At 33.3% G+C, this 21432-nt stretch overlaps 1 protein-coding gene across 1 annotated transcript; it reads right to left on the bottom strand.

Annotated features, from left to right (window-relative positions):
• LOC18608851 (auxin response factor 2) lies at positions 8556-13464 on the bottom strand. Its single transcript, XM_018116209.1, has 12 exons — positions 12895-13464; positions 12720-12815; positions 12575-12631; positions 12317-12472; positions 12132-12216; positions 11463-11553; positions 11098-11262; positions 10771-10890; positions 10422-10666; positions 9409-10301; positions 9130-9320; positions 8556-8901 (listed from the first exon to the last, which is right to left on the bottom strand). The coding sequence occupies exons 1-12, from the start codon at positions 13090-13092 to the stop codon at positions 8748-8750; spliced, it is 2451 nt and encodes an 816-aa protein (XP_017971698.1). The 5' UTR covers positions 13093-13464; the 3' UTR covers positions 8556-8747.

Raw genomic sequence — 21432 nt, 5'->3', positions numbered from 1 at the left:
GTTTGAAGGTGGTGATTTTGAAACCTTTTGTAATGAAAATGGTTTTGATCACAAATTTTTAGCCCCTAGAACTCCATAAAAAAATGGAGTTATTAAGAGAAAGATTAGGACTTTAAAAGAAAAGGCAAGAAAAATGCTTTGTGGAAAAAACTTGCCAAATATTTTTTGGCTAAAGCTATTAACACAGTAGCCTATATTCTGAATAAAGTTTCCATTAGGCCTATGATTTCAAAGACTCTTTATGAGCTTTATAAAAGAAGAAAACCAAATATTTCACACTTAAGGAGTTTTGGATGCAAATGTTTTGTTTTAAATAACGGTAAACAAACCTTCAAAAAATTTGATGCTAAGAGTGATGAAACAATTTTCTTTTGCTATGCATCAAACTTTAAAGCTTATAGAGTGTTTAATAAAAGAACTTTAGTTATTGAAAAGTTTATTCATATTTTTGATGAGACTAAAGTTGCACCGTAAATGGTTGTGCCTGATGATAATGATGCAGATAATATTGAGAAAAAAATGGAAAAGATGAGCTTGGAAAACAAAAAAGATAATGAAGACAGCTCCAAAGAAAGTGATGAAAGAGAACCATTATTAGAGGACTTGCAAAAGAACTGAAATTCAGCATAATGATCTTCTTAGAAGCTGGAGATTTGTAAGAAATCATCCTTAAGAAAAATCATTGGAGATCCCTCGGAAGGTGTCAAAACTAAAAGAAGGCTAAAGGAAGCTTGTGAATATGTGGCATTAATTTCACAAGTAGAACCCAAGAAGTTTAAGGAAGTTGGAAACGAAGAGAGTTGAATGATTGCATTGTAAGAAGAATTTGACCAATTTGAAAGGAACAAGGTTTCGACCTTAGTTCCAAAGCCAACCAACCATCAAATGATAGGTACCAAGTGGGTATTTAGGAACAAAATGGATGAGTTGGGCAATGTGGTAAGGAACAAGGTAAGGTTAGTTGCTCAAGGCTACAATCAAGAAAAATGTATTGATTATAATGAAACCTTCGCTCCAGTAGCTAGATTAGAAACAATTAGACTTTGGCTTGCATGTTATATGAATTTCAAATTGTTTCAAATGAATGTTAAAAGTGCATTTCTAAATGGTTTTATTCAAGAAGAAGTTTATGTTGAACAACTCCCTGGTTTTGAAAATTTTGAAAGATTGATCATGTTTATAAATTGCATAAAGCTTTATATGGATTAAAGCAAGCTCCAAGAGCTTGGTATGAAAAACTTTCAAAATTTTTTATAGATAAAGGATTTTCTAGAGGGAGTGTAAACACTACTTTTTTCATTAAAAAAAAGCAAAAATGATATGTTTGTTATTCAAATTTATGTAGATGATGTAGTGTTTGGTGCTATTAATGAAAACTTTTGTGAGGATTTAGCTAAGAAAATGCAAGATGAGTTTGAGATGAGTATGAAAAGAGAATTAAAATTTTTTTTTCGTCTACGAATCACGCAATGTGAAGATGAAATCTTCATCAATGAAAAAAATATACCAAAGAAATGTTAAAGAAGTTTGGTGTGATGAATTTGAAGTCAATTGGAACACTAATGAGTCCTACAAAGCTTAATAAAGATGAAAAAAGAAATGATATAGACCAAAAGCTCTATAAAAATATGATTGGTTAATTTTTTATTTAATAGCTAGTAGATCTAATATATTATTTAGTGTGTGCTTATGTGCAAGATTTCAATTGTGCCCTAAGGAATCATACTTGACTGTTGTAAAAAGGATCTTTAGATACCTCTTGGATACTCAAGGTGTAGGCTTATGGTATCCAAAAAGGTCATCTTTTGAACTTTTTGACTATTTTGATTCTGATTTTACAAGTAGCAAAACTGATCGAAAAAGTGCAAGTGGTGCTTGTCAATTCCTTGAGAACATGCTTGTGTCTTGGTCTAGTAAAAAACAAAACTCAATTGCTTTATCCATTGCTGAAGCTGAATACATTTCAATAGGTAGTTGTTGTACACAAATTCTATGGATTAGGTAATAATTGAATGACTTTGGGATGCCTATGCATAATATTCCTATCTTTTGTGACAACACTAGTGCCGTTAACATCTCTAAAAATCTTATTCAACATTCTAGAACTAATAACATTAAAATTCGACATCACTTTATTACGGATCATGTGTTTAAAAGAGATGTTCAAGTTGAATTTGTGGAAACCCTGCATCAACTAGTTGATATTTTCATAAAGCTTTTAAATGAAGAACAATTTTGTAAAATTAAAAAAGAATCAGGAATGCTTGATGTAAATGAACTATGATTAATTCGATATGAATTTGTTTTTGATGATATATTATGTGAAATATATCTTAATTTCATGCTTTAATTGGTTAAGATTACATTTTGATGAGCTATAGGAATTTTAAAAATAAGATAAACCTCCTTTGATTAGTTAATTACCCTTTTAACTAGTTAAGATGACTCTATGTACTAATGTAAGTGTAGACCAATACGGTCTTAATCAGTTAAAAATCTTTTAATCGATTAAAACAACTCTATCCACCAAAGTTAAAATAAAGCTCTTAATTCAGTAGATCTTTACTCGTTTAAAGCTTGTTTTAACTGATTAAAGCATTAGAGTTAGGAGAAAAATTGACTTGTTCTCCTTGATTGAGTTTTGAAAAAAAAAACACACACACAAAAAAGAAGGGGGCCCGTCAGTTCCCCACTTAAAACATAAGATAACTAATTACCCATCAGTTACCCACATTCAAAGACTTTTCAGGTCTCAAAAATTGATTTCTTCTTTAAGTCTTAAGTTCAAAACCTAGATTTTCTCTTCATTTCTTACCCTTCTCTGCTCCCTAAAAACCCAAAAAACCCTAATCTCCACAAACCTTTGAAATCCACGGCAAAAACTTCACTAACTAGCAAAGAGATTGACAAGGGAAAGGGAAAAAGACTAGCTACGGAATCTCCAATCCCTCCAACTGAAAAAAAGAGCAAAATGAGTCTAGAACTGTCATCAAGGAAAAAAAGTTCAAGTCTAAAACCAAAAGGGACAAAAACAAAGGAATCTAGAATAAAAAGAATTTTTATTAAAAAAGGTAATCCACAAACCTCTATATTTAGAAACAAAGCACATGTTGATAAATTCAAGAAAATAGAGAATGCTACTATCTCTTGCGAAAAATTTGTTAATTAGGCAAGCCTCAATATAGCTCCCCTAGTCAAATCTACTTTATCTAGTTTCATTGATGAGCTAAAACTAAAAGGTTTGAGTACCTTTGGAGATAGGTCCTATAGTCCTTCCCTTGTTAGAAGTTTTATTCTAGTATTGCTCTAGAAAAAGATGAGTTAGAAAATCCTGAAGATTTTGTGGAAGATGGGCTCAATGTATATTTAAGTGGAAAGGAATTCAAAATTACTGCTGCTGACTTAGGAAATATGCTTAAAACAAAGTATCAAGCAGGAGTTTAAAATTCTTGAAGCATATGATCCCTTTCCCATTTGGGAAACAATCACAGGTAAGAAAGAAAATTTTCCCTCTAACAGCTATGCTAGTGATTAAAAATGCCCAAATGAGGACTTTCCATTACTTCTTTGCCTCCACACTCCAAGAGAGAAACAACAACTTCAACTATGTCAACTTTTAAGATCTCTAGCTAATGGAATCTGTAGTAAATGAAACCCCACTTAACGTAGCCAGATATATGATTGAAAGAATGAAAGGAACATACTTAGGTGATAAGACTAACTTACCATATAGGAATATTATCTCTTAAACAATTAAGAAAAAGGCAATCTAGAGTATTAGGTTTCAAGCTAGCTAGACAAAAATCAAAGATCAGGGCATTTCCTAGGGAGCTTCCAAAAATGGGTACAAGCTTACTAGTAAGGAGTGCATAAAATTCATTAAAAGTGCACTAGTTACCCCGGGTGCTGAAACTCTTCCCTCATCAAGAACAAGTGAGCCCTTTGTTCCTAATGAAATGATTCTCAATTTGCTGATGAAGATTGATAGTAAACTTACTGAACAAGCAGAAAGAAATAGAAAAATGGAAGAAAGAAATCTAAAACTTGAAGATAAACTCGAGTACATTGAAAACTTTTCTCCATAGGGAGAAGGAATAAGAGAAAGATGATGAAACTCCTTTAGCTACAGCTTCAAAAGAAAAAAGAGTTATTGAGACACCTAAATTTTCAGATGACAAAATTGTAATAGAAAATTTTGAGGCACTTGCTTTTGATTTTAAGATTGAGGTTACTCAAGAAGGTACTGAACCTCAAAAGGAACAAGCACCAACAACCAAAAGGGGTCCAAAAAATGCTAGAATAAGAGTTGAGGCTGAAATTGAAAAGGGTAATGATTAGGAAACTGAATAAGAAAAAGATAATGCAACCAAAAAAAAGAAGGAAAATGATCAATAAACACAAAAAGAAAAGGAAGGTGAAATTGAGGTAGGAAAGAAAGCTAAACTAGAGATAGAATGAGAGGAAAAAGATGATAACCCTCTTAAAGCTATGACACTAGCAATAGTGGCAACTCTTACATCTTCTGAAGAGATACTCCTTTCTAATTTATTGCTGAACTTGTGAAAGAAGCTGAAACTGAATAAACAAAGGCAAATGCAAGGGAAGAAACTAGAGGTTGAGCTAGCTAGGCAAAAGGAAGATAGTACTGGTATTGGGGAAATTATAATATAGGAAAAGTAGTGGCAACTGAAGTTATACTAGAAAAACCCACTAGCATAGGAGGGAAAACCATGGCCACTGAAACCAAAATCTTTAAGAGGTGTACATCTACCAAAAATCCTCAACCACTTCCTGAACCATCCCCTACATCTAAAACCTCATCTAAACCTCACTCATCTTTTGATCTAGAAATCCTTGAGCATTTACATGTCCAACCATTAGTCACCCACCTAGTCACAAATAAGTCTTCCATAAACTCTGACTAGGAAGAAAACTAACATCATATCTGTAGGATAGTTAGCTTCTAAAGAACCCCTCTTTTGTACAAAAAGGGAGAAAAAGGTAAGATAAGATGCAGAGAAATTAGGGTGTAATGAATATATGTTTGTGTGTTTGTTGATGCTATGAAATATGTTTGTGTTTATTGTGATTAAAAATTACTAGTTTGTCAGTTTATTGCTATGAATATATGTGGTTGTTATGAATGGTTGTTATATGTGTGTGTGTGTGTGTGAGAGAGAGAGAGAGAGAGAGAGGTTGTATATTGATATACATCAATTTTTCAAGGAGAAATTGTAAGGATTAAAAGGAAAATCTGAAAATTTTTTTATGCATATATTAAAAGGGAGCATATACTAAAGGGTAGTAATCCCCTTAACTACAAAGAGATATATAAGCTTAAACAAACATTGCACTTTTAATCCTAAAATGTTTTGTCATCATAAAAAAAGGGGGAATTTGACTCAATGTGTTTTTTATGATAACAAAACATTCCTTACTCATTGATGTCTAATTATATTATTTAAGTGTGCAAGAGAAAGCTTAAATTCATTAATATATTTGGTATTTGAAAGCAAATCAAGATACCTGTTTAGTTGCAAGATGGGTTAATTGGTTAAACAAGCAAAGAAGAAAGAGTTTTAAAGAAGATAGATTAGTCTTAACCAATTAACAAAGATCTTTAATTAGTAAAAGCAATTCTAGGCCGCTACACTAAAGACAAATAAAAAGGTCTTACTAGTTAACAAAAGGTTTAAACAGTTAAGAGGGTACTGGACGCAAAACTAAAGGTTATTAATCGATTAACTAAAGGGGTTAATTGATTACAGGTCAAACTTGAAATACCTAAAAGTGTCAAAATTAAAACTCAAAATGAAGTCGACCGTTGAAGGAAAAAAATGAACACATTAAAATTTGAAGATATTTTAATCGGTTAAAACTCATCTTAATCGGTTAAAGTTGAAGGAACAGAAGCCTTAATCAATTTAAGGGAGGACTAACCAATTAAAGGAAGACTATTGAAAAACGCTAGATGGAGAAGTTTGAAAACAAAATGGTCTTAATCGGTTAAAACTACTTTTAACAGTTAACATAGTGAAGTAGACTACAAAACAAAAAAGCTTTAATCAGTTAAAGTTCATCTTTAATTGGTTAACAAGGCCATGTCGGTAATTTGAAAAAAGTTGCTAGAAGACAAAATAACGACCATTTCTGCTCCAAAACTATTTCTAACTGTTAAAAACTGTCCTCCAAGTATTTAAAGAGATTCAAACGATCATAAATGATGAGAAAAGCTATCCAAAGTGATTTTGAGCTTAGAAAACCAAAAAAAAAAAACCTCATCTTTACACTTGTATTTCACTATCATCCTTTGTAAAAGGGTTTGAGCTTGAACTTGTACATCTTAAATTAGCTAGGTGATCAATTGTACTTCATCTTATTCGTATTTCTTGTTTGATTAGAGTGTACAAGGAACTCTAAAGGATTGTTGTAAGGGTTTAGAGCTTTGGTTAGTAGCTCATCTTGTACAAACTTGATGAAAGCTGTTTATTCCATTGGTTTTAGTGAAATTGGATTGAAAATTCTTGATTAGAAATATCAAGATAGTGGATGTAGGTCAGGTGGAATAAACCACTATAAATATTGAGTTTTGTCCACTTCTCTTAACTTTTCTTTACTTGGTGTTCACTAATCTCAACAAGTTTTTAAACCTTCCATCTCATTTCTTCCAAAAGGTTTCAAACTTAAAGAATTTCCTTCAAAAATATTCTTAATGCTAGCCTTTCAAAAAAAAAATATTCTTAATGATATTCAGCCTCCATCTAACACTCCTTTTGGGACCAACAAAGTTTGATTTTACTAATTAAGAAAATTTAAAACTTTCACTACATATGTAATTTGATTGCATGGCTTTTTCCAACATGGTTGGTTATGTCGATGACATGAAAAGCACTTCTAGTTATGCAGTTTCTCTTAGTTTGGGATGTTCTCTTGGTGTTCAAAAAAGCAACAAACTATGGCTTAATCCTCTGTTGAAATGGAGCATGTGGTAGTAAGCTTGGCAACTCAACAAGCAATTTGGTTGATAAAAGCAGAAGGAAGCTTTAGTGATTCATTGTGACAATAAGTCTACCATAGCATTGGCCAAAACCTAGTTTATCCAAACCATACGAAGCATATTGCAATCAAACATCATTTCATTTGAGAATCAATTGAAGATAGGGACAAGTGCGGAAAAGTGCAGGAGAGAGAGAGAGAGAGAGAGAGAGAGAGAGAGAGAGAGAGAGAAAGGCCCTGGGAGTACTTATGGAACAACACATTAGGGGGGAGAATGTTTTGTGTGTGTAAAAGATATGCGATCCCAAATAAGACCTCGACCTAGTAGAGATCAAAGAGAAGACATTGAATGTTTATACCATTGTTGTTAAAATTATAAGAACTCAATACGTACAGTACAATGCGATTCGATTTAGAATAAAATCAATATATATTTATATGAATAATCAATTTTATCACGAACCGGTAATGAACTAATGGGTATCATACGACACATGTATCAATATACTTATAGTGCATTTGACTCTAACCCAATTAAAATTTGATGAGACACAATTATGTTTACATGGAAATTTTTTTTTACTCTGAAGGTTTAAAACTTTAATAATATAAAACTATTAATTTTTCTCTCATTTTAATTATTGGGGTATTTGAAAATTTTACTTTTTGATTACTAATATTTCTAGCTTTTTTATTGGAAAGGCAATATTTCTAACTTTTGACCATTTTTCAAATTAAAAAATAGAGATTAATTTGACAATGTAATTTCAAATATACGGTTGTACTTAGAAATAAGAGATCTGCAAACACAAGGTTTTGTTTATTGGTACAATGCAAGAGGTCAAAGATATCTAATGTTTTTTGACTTTTAGTTAATAAAGTAACATGGAAATAAAATTATTTATTTAAACATATATACTAATTAAGGAGCATAAGAAATATGTTAAGAGTTTAACTAAGTAATCACTTTTTAAAAAAAAAAAAATTACGCCATATAATCAATTATTCCTATAAACATAATTTTTTTATTTATTTTACATGTATACATAAAGGTGGCAAGCAAACATTTGAACTGGATCAATTTAGGTTTGGACAGGTTGGAATTCAAGTTACAATTTAAAATGATAATTAATTTTACATTTTTTGTATGAAATTTGTGTTATTACAAATTTGAGTTGAATTGAATCAGTCTCGAGTTCAAATCATTCCCGATTCGGGCCTTTTGAGTTTGAGTCTTTGATTTTTTGTCAATTTGGGTTTGGTTGAGTTTGAGCTTGGATTTCAAGCAAGAATCTATGTTCAAAACATTTTACCACCTTCATGTATAGTTAGTTTTAAAATTTTTTATCAGGATATGATATGATACCCATTTTCATAAATAAGATTTCAATTCACAATTCGAATCTCAATTTAAAAATTATAATAACGTAAATGCTGATGAGTTTTTAATTAAAACAAAATAAAAAAGTTTATAGCCAGACTAATAAATTTTCATAACCTTTTTATCCTTTTCGCCCTCGAATACAAAGACTCCAAATTACATATGTTATAAGTACTAATGCTGACTATGAATTTGGCTCATTTTATCATTTATAATTTTGGAAGATGTTTGATATTGAATGAATTAAAGAAGCTTTCACATTCATTTGGAATAAATTCCAAGAAAGAACAAGTCAAGCCCCCTCCAGAATTACATACATGCCACTGCTTTACCTTCCCCTAAAAGCTTGTAACACAAAATTGAGTCCCTCCTAGCCACTGACACTCGCACGATGCATCAAATTAGTTTTCTGGTCTTTGCCAGGTGAATTTTCTTCTACTTTCGGATTGAACGGCCGTGTATCCATCCTCTTAATCTCTTCTCCAGTGTAGATGAAGATCCTTCGAACCATGGTACAAAATTCCCTACATTTATACAAAATGGAAACTCAATCAGAATAACATATATCTAGACACTTCCAAAAACGAATTACCTTTAGAGCTTTAAGGGCTTTTCATTAAGGTATTTATTTTAGAAATATTTTCACTTTCAATGTGATGATTTCTAATCTGTTGAATGAGATAATCCCTTTAACAGTAACTTTAGTTAGGGCAAGCATTGGCACTAAGTCAAGTCATTATATAAGTACTTACTTCCAGGGATCATCCCCTACAAGCATCATATCATCCTCATCGTCAGTAAATACAACCAGCCACTTCTTGTTGGGAGAAATTAATTCACCATCAAATTCAAAAGTCCTATCTAGTTCCGCTATCAGTTCATCATAGCCATTGAACTTGGTCAGGTCCACTGACCTCCCAACAGCAATCCCCTGCTTGTGAACCTAAAAGAAAGAGGCAAATGCAAGTTAACTTTGCAGGACAAGAAAATTTGCTTCAACCAAAATTATCAATTGATTGAATCAGGAAAACCTTAATGCAAGTTCTGGCTGAACCACCCTGAAATTTTCTCAGAATGTCTCCTGGCAGCTCCTCTGATGTGTGAACAGGCTTGCCCTCCTCATCATCTCCTAGTGCAATCTCATCAAACTTGGAACATTTTGATTGCTCCAACATCAGATCACAACCTAAGTCCTGTGGATGGTCTGATGCAATTTGCCTGAGTGGCTTGGGAATTGATTTTGTGTGTGGTACAGATAGTTTTGTCGGCATTGTATTGCTGACAAGGGATATACCAAAAAGTTTGCAAATACCATCTCCTTCAGATTTTACATTATCCTTTAGCTGTGAAGACAGAGGCTGTGAGTTCAAGATATCCACAGGAGGTAACTTTCCAGAATGAGTTATTGGCAGCAGAGGCAACAACCACTTCCCAGGCTGCTGCTGGAAGTCAGAACCATGTGGGCTGTTGTACCCCTCAACTGCTCCAGGTCTAACAGGAAAATAATCCTGGTAATTTAATTTTTTCTCTTCTGCCCCCAACAAGTTGACTGAAGCACTGGAGTGCATCATTGGTTGTGGACATCCCGGCAACTCAAATAAGTGTCCCTTGTCAAAAATATCTGTCTTCAATTGATCAATGTTGGAAGAGTTCTGCTCAACAGAAGGCTGACCAAATTTGTAGAGCTTTTGGAGGGTCCAAGAAACTGGTGTGGGACTCGTGCTCTTTTCTCCATGAATCACTTGAGGAAGTGTATCTTGAGGTGCAAGTCGTTGCTTACCAAAACCCATCTCAGTTTGATCCTGTCCTTCTGATGGGTACTTACTCTCTGCTAAGGTGTCTCTCTGACTCAAGCTTTTTTGACCTTGCAAGGTTCTACGAAACCCATTGTCTAGTGAAGAATCCATGGTGGTTTTGGATGAACCTAGCCACAAACATCAAGGAGCTCAAATTTGTATCTCAACAGACAAGAACTGCAACACCACAACAGCATAGGAAGAATTAAAAACACTTGAAAATGCCAAAAAAATCCAGTTATTTATACCTTCCCTTGTAAGAACCAATGAGTCACTAGGTGATGATGCCACGTTTGCATGGGATCTTTTCAGTCGACTATTTGGAAGGACATCTACAGCAGGAGGCAGTGCAGGTTCCACTTTCCAAGGGGATACCCTGTCTGGGCGATGAAACGGAGAAGTCTCATCCCAGTGCACCTTGAGGCATCTCCATTTTGAGCCAGGCCATCTGATGGGATCAGCATCTTCATATCCAATCACAGAGCCAGAGAACCTAGTTCAATCAGGGCATGACAGTGATCAGTGGAGAAATGAAGTTATTAATAGACTAATTTTCCTTTAATTCTTCAACTTCAAATTAATTGAAGGAAATCTTACCTCTGTTCAGGAGCCTCTTCTCCTTCAAACCTCATTTTGAACCTCAGCCCTATTGAATAGTTGTTTTTGATAGATTCCATATACTTATGAAATGGAACAATAAACTCAGCAGGGCTCGTCCTGTAATGAGATGAAGAAAGTAGAGGCTAAGAAGCTTATAACCAGAATGAAAAAAATTTGCACTACTGGACAGTGATAGATTCAGACAGTGTAATCATTAGTTGGAGATATGCACAAGGACATAGTATATGGATACCTGTGCAATAAATTGCTCAGGCAAAAAATAACAGTTACTAAAGAAATTAGAATATAGGGAATAGCACACACCTTGGTTTGTAATAGACGGTGAACATTGTACCCGTTGAAACAGCATGCCATGCTGTTGCAAGGACTCCGATATGCATACTCTGACTTGATATCACGGAAGAAGAAACATTGCTTGCCTGTCTCATAGCTCGTCTCACCCCTACACGAAGTTCCCCAGTTTCACCCCTAGGAATAACAATCCCAAAGTCAGATTCACCTAAACTATCATAGAATCAACTGTGTCCTGCATAGTTTAACTGGTTTCATATGCTGACTGCAGTATGGTACAAGTGCAACAACTATTAAACAATAACCAACCAATACTTGAACAAAACTAGGATTATCTATCATTACCACTAACTGAAAAATGAAAACCAGTGGTACACCTGAGGAAAATAAAAGCATCGCCTGCAACAAGTTTTTTGGAGCTGACAAACAAACTCCAACCACTTTGAAGTAGATGCCTCCTTGGTTGGCCTAGCATTTACAATTCAGAAACAGATACTTAGGTCAGTGGAAACAAGATTACCAACATTGATGTATTGGTGACAGTCACATGCCAATCATAGATGCGTCAAGAACCAACCCTAGAAACCTCAACAAGTTGAGCAATACATAAGTAATTAAATGCAAGTCAAGATGATTAATAACTCAAACAAAACCAAAACAAATACTTCATAACATGAAATGACTCCATCCAATGTCATTCAGAAACCAACACATTTCTTTCAAACAGAAAAGGAGTTTACCCAAGTATTGCAGCCATTATTTTTCTTTCGAAGCTTGCGGATTAATGCATTCTAATGATGACTTTTATTGGTAAAGGCCATTACATGGTAAGCCTAGGGAATATTCGAATCCTCAAGCAATCATAGTAACAACTAACAAAAGCGTGTATTTGTTATGATGAACCACCAGGACCAAAACATTGAGAGAGGAGAGAAGAAGCCTCAGAAGTCTATGTGTATAACTATTTAAGCACATTGATCCTATTAAGAAATATTATATTCTAATATCAAGCAATTAGATGACTATATCAAGAAACCAACAATTACCTCGAAATATGTGGCGGAAACGCCACTCATTTCCATGTAAATCCTTGGCTACCAACTCTTGAGTGGGAGGTTGCTTGGACATGTCCTGCAAAAAGAGGCAGACAACTGTAAACATATATCTCTCACAACACAGAATTCCAAAACATAACAAACAATGAATAGCCGACAGGAAGAGCGGGAAAAACCAGAGGAGGCAGGCATTCATCGGCGTGACGCCTCAACACAGAAAATCCCCCGTGAGTGCTCGTATCTGATGCTGTAAGGGTCTTGCAGAATGAATGCACGCGGGCACGTTGGGCCGGAGGCAACTCTCCTTCTTTCTCCACCGAGTTCTCATCTTGCTGCCATGCCCACACATACAGATTTCAGCTAGTACATTAGTAATTAAATTTTCAATCAGCATGAATTAATATCCAAAGAAAGGAGTATACGAACTGACTTACTTTAGGCAAAGGAAGCAAAGACACTTGAGCAAACACTTCATCGGTGTCTGATTCGGCCTGCAATCAAAATAGTTAAGAAAGGGAAAGAAAAGAAAAACCTCATTGACAAAAAAATAAAGCTTTGTGTTGAGAGTTAAAGCAGTACTTTAAACTGAACGTTGACGACTCGACAAAGTATTTTTGGTGGAAGATCGTAAGCTGGCGTCTGTTGATCAGAAACTTGATTCCTCGACGCTTCAACCTGAAATTGTCCAAAAGTTTAAGCCAAAATACAGAAAAATAAAACACATAAAAAGAATTCCAAAAAAACAAAAAAAGACCTGCTCTATATGGCCTTGAAGAAAATAGAAAACCAAGTCTCCTTGTCTCGGCACTGTCGCCAAAGGACCCGCACATGCATGCCAAAGCTCCCTGTACAGCTCATCTCCGGAATCCACCGCACCATATCCGATCGATTTCTTACAGGTCACGGACGGAGCTGAACCGTGTGTAGCCATCGCAGCATCGTTATAATCCATGGATTATATTTAAACTAAAACAAATAATCTCGAATCTTAGGGGGGGAGGAGGGGAATATTAAAGTGAAATGAAGGAGTGGCAGGGAGGATGTTTTGCGGAAAGGGCGAGTCCTAGCTAGCTAGGAGAGTCAAAGCGCCAAGTGATGGAGCAGGCTAAACGGGAAAAAATGTGATCCCTCGATTTAACAAAAACCGCTTTTTGGATCTCTTTTGTTTCATCATCTCCTCCGTCCTTTTGCGCTGCCTCGTTTTCTCTCTCTTCTGCAACAACAGTAATCGCTGCCATTACTATGCGTACAGTGAAGGGTCTCACCACTGCCAGCAACCACTCTCTCTCTCTCTCCTTTTTGATTCTTTTACCCAGCCAGAGACTCAGATTCTTATGTGCAATTATTTCAACCGTAAAGTTATCATATCGCCCTACAGGCAACCGGTACTCCCGGTCACCGTACCCTTAAGCATCCTCTTTTTTCCTTTGTCCACTGGCTTACCCGCAGCGTGGAGATTTTTAAATCGAGGTCAGCCTGATTGACGGTTTCAGTTTAACGCCGTTATGATTGCCGCGATGAGTGTTGGTAAACAGTAAACGACGTTTGTCTTTTCGCAAACGGAAAGTTGCTCTGACTCAGGGGAAGGGATATTTTGTCCTGTTAATAAGAGGCAGGATCAGATGAGGTCTCCAATAAAAAATATGAGAAAAATCACATCATCCTAAGTCACCAACCAATGAAATCTCTGAACCAGTTGACAGCTCCCTTAGAATAATAAACACGTGCGGCGAAGATATCTTTAGACTCTGGAGGGTAAAATTAATCAGCTCTAACAAAGCCCCAGATTCCGGCGGCATATTGACACTGTTGCCTGACCAGAGGTTTCCAAAATTTTCATCTAGTTCCTGCTCAGCTCATGCCGCTCGCCCTTTTTCTAATAATATGTTATAATTAATTAAATTATTTTTTAAAAAAGTACGTAACTTTATTACTATGTGCTGAAGTTACTAATATTTTAAACTTTATGAGTACGATAGGAAAACAAAAACCATTACCAGATGTAGGGACGTCCGGATTATAGTATAGACCGCTTTTACAAAAATCCAAATCCAATTATTAGTCAAATTATTAATAATATATTATAAATATATTTAAATAATAAAATTATAAAATTATTAATTTTATTTAAATAATATCATATTACAAAAAATATAAGTATTATTATATATATTGTAAATTAATATGTAATTATAAATTATATATTTTAAATAATGTAAGTTATATATTAAGATTAATATATGATTAATAAATGTCTTGGATAATAATATTATAATTACTACACTTATATAGTATATAATATTGTTTTGTCTATGTAAATCTACATGTTATATTAATATATTTAATTTATATGTAAACATTTCTGCTTACTATACACTTATAAACATATTAAGTAAGTTATATTTAATAATAATTATTATGTTTATATCCTACATATTAATATGTTATATGAACAAGTTGTAAATATTATTATATTTAATTTATATATAAATATTACTATATACATATTATAATAAAATAATTTGTTAGTTATAATTATTATATAAACAAAACTTATAATTTATAAAAATTATAACATATAAAATTATTAGTGTTGCATTTATGCTTACATCAATAGAATATTTTAAAGTATTGCTATTAAGTGATAATAATTATTAACAACCTTTTACTTATATGTACAAATAAGAACATAATAGAGATAATAACTATAACTTATAAGTTGTTGTTTGAGATATTTGTTCTTGGTTATTCAAGTTGCTATTTGAGATATTAATTTTTTATTATTTAAATTTAAAATTTTTTTAAATTTAATTATTAGTAAATTGTATGGATGTGAAATATATTTTATTATTATTTACGAGTACAAACACATATTCAGATTCTGGTAACTGGGTATCTATGAAAAGTTTAATAAAATTTTATTACATAATTGGAATTTTAAATGGATTTAGATAATTATCAAGTAGTGGGTATGCTAATATAGTTCAGGTTCGAATAGTAAATTCGAAAATATTCAGGTTGTTGTAGGGTTTGAATACCTAAAAATTAACAGGTAGCTCAAAATTAGCAAGTGCCTTATCCATTGACATCACTATGATTGTTAGTTAAAGGAAGTTCATCTATCCCTTATTAATGTTAGATCCATGACAAGCGTCAAGTGACATAAAATCGTAAATAGGATTTTGACTAATAACAGTTAGTCAACCATTTGTCATAAGAGTTTATTTGTCTTATAATAAAAATATAAGTTAAATCAAATGTAATAAAAAATAAGAACTTATTTAAATATTTCTAAATAATTCAATATTTTTTTTAAGTAATATGCATTTTATTTTCAAGTAGTGAGTAGTACTGATAAATTTAAAGAATTCAACGTATTAAATATATAAAAGAAAAGAACTTGTTGTTATCAAATGTAATAAACGCCTATTAACAATTTTCTTTTCTTTACATTCTTTTGGGGTATTGTCATGTAATCGGGGAAATTGTGCATCATTAATTACAACAAACCCAATGGTTTTCTCCATATTCATTGAATGTCTATGAATTTTCAATATAAGTAGCATGCACATGGGCTCAAATTAATTAATTTATGCAACATGCCTTATTATGCCACTAAATACATATATGTGATGCTTTAATTGGAATTCAATACTATAAACATTCTTTATAATATACGAATACACACACAATAAATATATGGGTATATTTGTCACGACCTGAAACTCCCTTCGAGCTTGTGACAACCGCCGCGGTGCCCCGATGGGCACTCATCTCCCGAAATGTCAACCGGAACCCCACAAGGCTTAATATCAGTTTCTCATTTTCCTCGGTGAGTAACCGTTGTCAAATTTTATGTTCTAAAGGATTTTGAGCTATTCCAACTTAAAACTGATAAAATAAAAATTTTTGTCTCACAAGGGCATTTTGATCATTTTTCACTGAAAATTTCGAAACCAGTTACAAATCTAGTAAACAAGTACCAATCGCATAATTCACAATTAAAAATAAGTTTAGGCATCTAAAACCTTTATTCAAAATGAAATTATAATTATTTGAATATAATAAGAAGATAAAACAAAATATTCAATAAAATATTTTATTTTCTTATAAATAGTAATTTTGGAGTTATGCGTAAATAATTTTTCTAACGTAAAAATAAAATAAATTCATTCATACTGTAGCACCATAAACTATTAAATTTACAAGATCAAGTGAGCCCACAATAACTAGAATTAAAGAAATTGTGAACCTACAGTTTGGAAGACGCAATCCAATGGAAATCCCCGATGGAACTAGTTATTTACAACCTACTCTGATCCTGAAATGGGTGGAAAGGAGGGTGGTGAAATTTTAAAATCCCAGTGAGTAAACAAACACAATTTAAAGCAACTAAAACCGAGTAAAATGAGACAATTAAAATATCCCATCATTTTAAGTATTTCATAATTTGAAATTTCATCCCAACCCATGCAAATGGTTGTATTTCATTTAATTTCTCATTAGGGCTTATGGCTTTCATAAACATTTGGCTCATGTCATCAAATAGTACTCGATGACACCTTGATTAGAGGCGGACACTCGAGCCCGCCAAGGCTGTTAAAAATTTTGTATACATGTAAAATGTAAAACTCGACCCTATAAACACATGTCATGACATACATGCACTGAGTAGCATGTTATTATGCTAGGAAAACACCTAAGAATAGACGAAACCCGGTATCGTACCTAACGATACACTTGAGTTGATTTAAACTTGAACTAGTTCAAATAGGAATCGTATGATGAAATTTAATATTTTATAGTTAAGGAATGACTAAAAATGATTGTTCAAAATTCGAGGGTTCATTAGGGGTAAAATTAAAAATTTTGATGTTCAAGGGTAAAATTGTCATTTTGCCACCTAAGATAATAATTTGATCATGGAGTGAACTTTTTGACCAAGATTAACTATTTGGAGTATAATTTAATGATAGGAAGTGAAAAATTTTAATTATGATGATTTCTGGAGTGTAGGGGCAAAATTATAATTTTACCACATAGGGAAAAAATTTGAGATTTTGAGAGAATTTAGATCAAATTTGACAAATTGGAGAATGGTATGAGTATAAGGGATGAAAAATATGTCTATGGGCAATTTTTCAATTTTTGGGGCAAAAATGTAATTTTTGACTTTTACGGGGGCAAAAGTGTAAATTTCAAAAATTACTCCACCGAGACTTTGGATGAGTCTGAGAATTTTATCTAAGCTATGAATATATGAGACAAGTGTATGGTGAAAATTTGGAAACAAATGGATGAAATTTTAAAAATGGGCCAATGGGAAAGTGACATGTGGCATTTTTTAATGAAATAATATTATTTTAATGAAAAGTCAGCCCATTTAAACCCAAATTTTGAGTGCTGGCCGGCCATAAGGAAGAACAAGAGAGGAAATAGAGAGGAAAGGAAGAAAAAAAGAAAAACCAAAGAGAAACAAGAAAATTCAAAGGGAAATTCGCGGTTTTCGACCGTTTACGCGTCTAACGGTAAGATTTTTCGATTTTAGCTTGATTTCTACCTTTCCTATGCCTTTATTTCCATTTAGCATGCTTGAGGAGAGAGATCAAAAAGTGATATCAAGGGCTGGACGAAATTCTAGGGGAGAGAAATTGAAATTTTTAGGTTTTGATTTTTAGTTAAATTGATAGTTTTAGTTAGTTAAATGTGTTTAGAAATTAAATTGGGCAAGAAATCATTAAATTTTCACAATACCCACTCTTGGCTGGATGCTCAATGCTGTACAATGATGATGAATTGATTTTATTCTAAGGGAAATGAAGAGAAAATGATGAAAAACGATTAAACGTGATAGAAAAACAAAGTAGAAAATTAACCGAGTTAATGTCCCATTTTTGGCCGAATTTTCCAAGGAAGGGAGTGAGCTGATTTTGTTGTTTTTAGAAGGTTATTGGCTGATATTTAATGGTTAGAAATGTTGGAGAGAGAATGGGATGATTTAGAGCTAAAATGGAGCGCGTTAGCAATTTATCGGGCAAAGTGCCAAAAATAGGTTAATACCGCGTTTAAGCCGTTTTAGGCTATTGCATTTCATACCATGCATTAGTATAGGATTTAAGTTAATTATATAGTGATTTAGCATCAATGTGATGAATTGTGTAAATTTTTGTAATGTGTCTAGGAGGAGAGCCTTCCGGAAAAGGCAAAGAAGTCGTACCCGACGAGTAGTGATCGGGGCGCTTAGAAAGCTTTTAGTTTGTACAAACGGTGAGTAAACTTATTATTATTGTAAATTATCTAGAGTTTATTTTAAATGCCCTTTATGTATTTTATGAAATGAGAACGAGATTAAAACGGGATTTTTGATGTTTTAGGAATAAATGTGACAAATAAAAATATATTGTATTGATTATGAAATTGAGTAATTGGAGGCTGCAAATTGACTTGAAAAATATATATTTTCCTAGGAATGGCTTATGAGAAATGAGTATATGTGGCTATATTCTGTGAGTGATTTGGGAAATTTATGTAAGTTGGTTTTACTATGCAGGCTGGATAAATAAATAAAAGCCACGTTATACTGTCGAAATTTTATTAAAATTGGTGGGTTAGTCACTGCAGTGACGGGTTTCCGTGGACTGCCTATTAGAGGGGCACGGTAAACCCAGTTATATAGTTACTCCGGTTGTAGAGGCGAGGAGGGTAACTCCCGGGGTAGTATTAGAGCTCACTTCACGTCGAACCCCCACGTGAATGTGTAACTCGGCCAACGCCAAGGAACGGCTGGTTTTAAAAATAAAAATGTGTTTCACGTGTGAATATTTTAACACCCTTGGCGGACTCGGTTAGATGCCTCGGCCAAGGTATCCCCGAGGATTAGTTTTGGCTTGAGCCTTGTTTTAATAAAAGACATAAGCCTTAACAACTGTTTTGGTAAATTACAAATATTTTATGGTTTAAGAAATAAATTGAAAACATTATGAAATGGGTTGAAATTTGTTGTTTAAACTTGCCTCCATTTTACTCGCCTTTAGATATTTATGATAATGTCTGTTTACTCATTGGGATTGCAAAATCTCACCCACCTCCTTTCCAAACATTTCAGGTCTGTGGTAGCTTGTAGATACCCTATTTTGTCGAGGATTCCAGTTGACATCTCTACCACACAGACAGTAGGTTTCTAGCACCAACACTGGGTGTATTTTGGGCCACTTGTCATTGTAACCATTATTGTACATTATAACTTAGTAAATTTTTGTATGTATGAATTTATTTTACTTACACATTACAAAAGATTTCTTACACGTGTTTCTATAAATATTGTTTTATATAAAAAAAATGTTATATTTTAATCCATATTTTGAATAGTGATATTTATATATAAATCCTTTTAAAATATTTTTGTCTTTTGATTTACTTGAGCAAGAAACTACTGAAAATTGTTTAAAATGGAATGTTTAAAAATGATTGCTCACAGAAAATACAAGAAACCGATATCTAAGTCTTGCGGGGTTCTGATTGGCATTTCGGGTAATGAGTGTCAATTGGGACGTCGCGACGGTTGTCATGGGCTCGAGGGAGGTTCCAAGTCGTGACAAAGGGTAGAATTGTAAAACCCGACCCTATAAACACATGTCATGATATACATGCACTGAGTAGCATGTTATTATGTTAGGAAAGCACCTAAGAATAGATGAAACCCGGTATCGTACCTAATGGTACACTTGAGTTGATTTAACCTTGAACTAGTTCAAATAGGAATCGTAGGATGAAATTTAATATTTTATAGTCAAGGAATGGCTAAAAATGATTGTTCGGAGTTTGTGGGTTCATTAGGGATAAAATTGAAAATTTTGATGTTTAGGGGTAAAATCGTCATTTTGCCACCTAAGATAATAATTTGATCATGGAGTGAAAATTTTGATCAAGATTAACTATTTGGAGTATAATTTAATGATAGGAAGTGAAAAAGTTTAATTTTGGTGATTTTTAGAGTGTAAGGGCAAAATCGTAATTTTGCCACTCACGGACAAAATTTGAGATTTTGAGAGAATTTAGATCAAATTTGACAAATTGGAGAATGGTATGAGTATAAGGGATGAAAAATATGTCTATGGGCAATTTTTCAGTTTTTTGGGCAAAAATGTAATTTTTCACTTTTACGGGGTAAAAGTGTAAATTTTAAAAATTACTCCACCGAGACTTTGGATAAGTCTGAGAATTTTATCTAAGCTATGTATATATGGGACAAGTGTATGGTGAAAATTTGAAAACAAATGGATGAAATTTTAAAAATAGGTCAATGGGAAAGTGACACGTGGCATTTTTAATGATATAATATATTTTTAATGAAAAGTCAGCCCATTTAAACCCCATTTTAAGTGCTGGCCGGCCATAAGGGAGAACAAGAGAGAAAATAGAGAGGAAAGGAAGAAAAAATGAAAAACCAAAGAGAAACAAGAAAATTCCGAGGGAAATTCACGTTTTTCGCCCGTTTACGCGTCTAACGGTAAGATTTTTCGACTTTAGCTTGATTTCTACCTTTCCTATGCCTTTGTTTCCATTTAACATGCTTGAGGAGAGAGATCTAAAAGTGACATCAAGGGCTGGACGAAATTCTATGGGAGAGATTTTAGAATTTTTAGGTTTTGATTTTTAGTTAAATTGGTAGTTTTAGTTAGTTAAATGTGTTTAGAAATTAAATTGGGCAAGAAAGCATTAAATTTTCACAATACCCACCCTTGGCCGAATCTGCAATGAGGTACAACGATGATGATCTGATTTTTATTCTAAGAGAAATGAAGAGAAAATGATGAAAAATGGTTAAATGTGATAGAAAAACAAAGTAGAAAATTTACCAAGTTAATGTCCCATTTTTGGCCAAATTTTCCAAGGAAGAGAGTGATCTGATTTTGGTGATTTTAGAGGAATATTGGCTGATAATTAATGGTTAGAAAGGTTGGAGAGAGAATGGGACAATTTAGATGTCACGACCCGGAACTCCCATCGAGCCCGTGACAACCGCCGCGACGTCTCGATCGACATTCATTACCCGGAATGTCAACCGGAACCCCGCAAGGCTTTAATATCAGCTTTTCATTTCCCCTATGGGTAACTGTTTCCAAATACCACATTCTAAAAGATTTTAAACTGTTTCCAACTTAAACAAATAAAATAATAATTTCCGTCTCACAGGGGTATTTTTGTCATTTATCTTAAAAATCTTAAAATCATCTAAAAATATAGTATGTAAGTGAAAAACACATATTTTATAATCAAAAATAATTTTGGA

This window comes from Theobroma cacao, chromosome 2 (assembly GCF_000208745.1).
Source record: "Theobroma cacao cultivar B97-61/B2 chromosome 2, Criollo_cocoa_genome_V2, whole genome shotgun sequence".
Lineage (NCBI taxonomy): Eukaryota > Viridiplantae > Streptophyta > Magnoliopsida > Malvales > Malvaceae > Theobroma > Theobroma cacao.
This window is presented reverse-complemented; position numbering and strand designations above follow the sequence as displayed.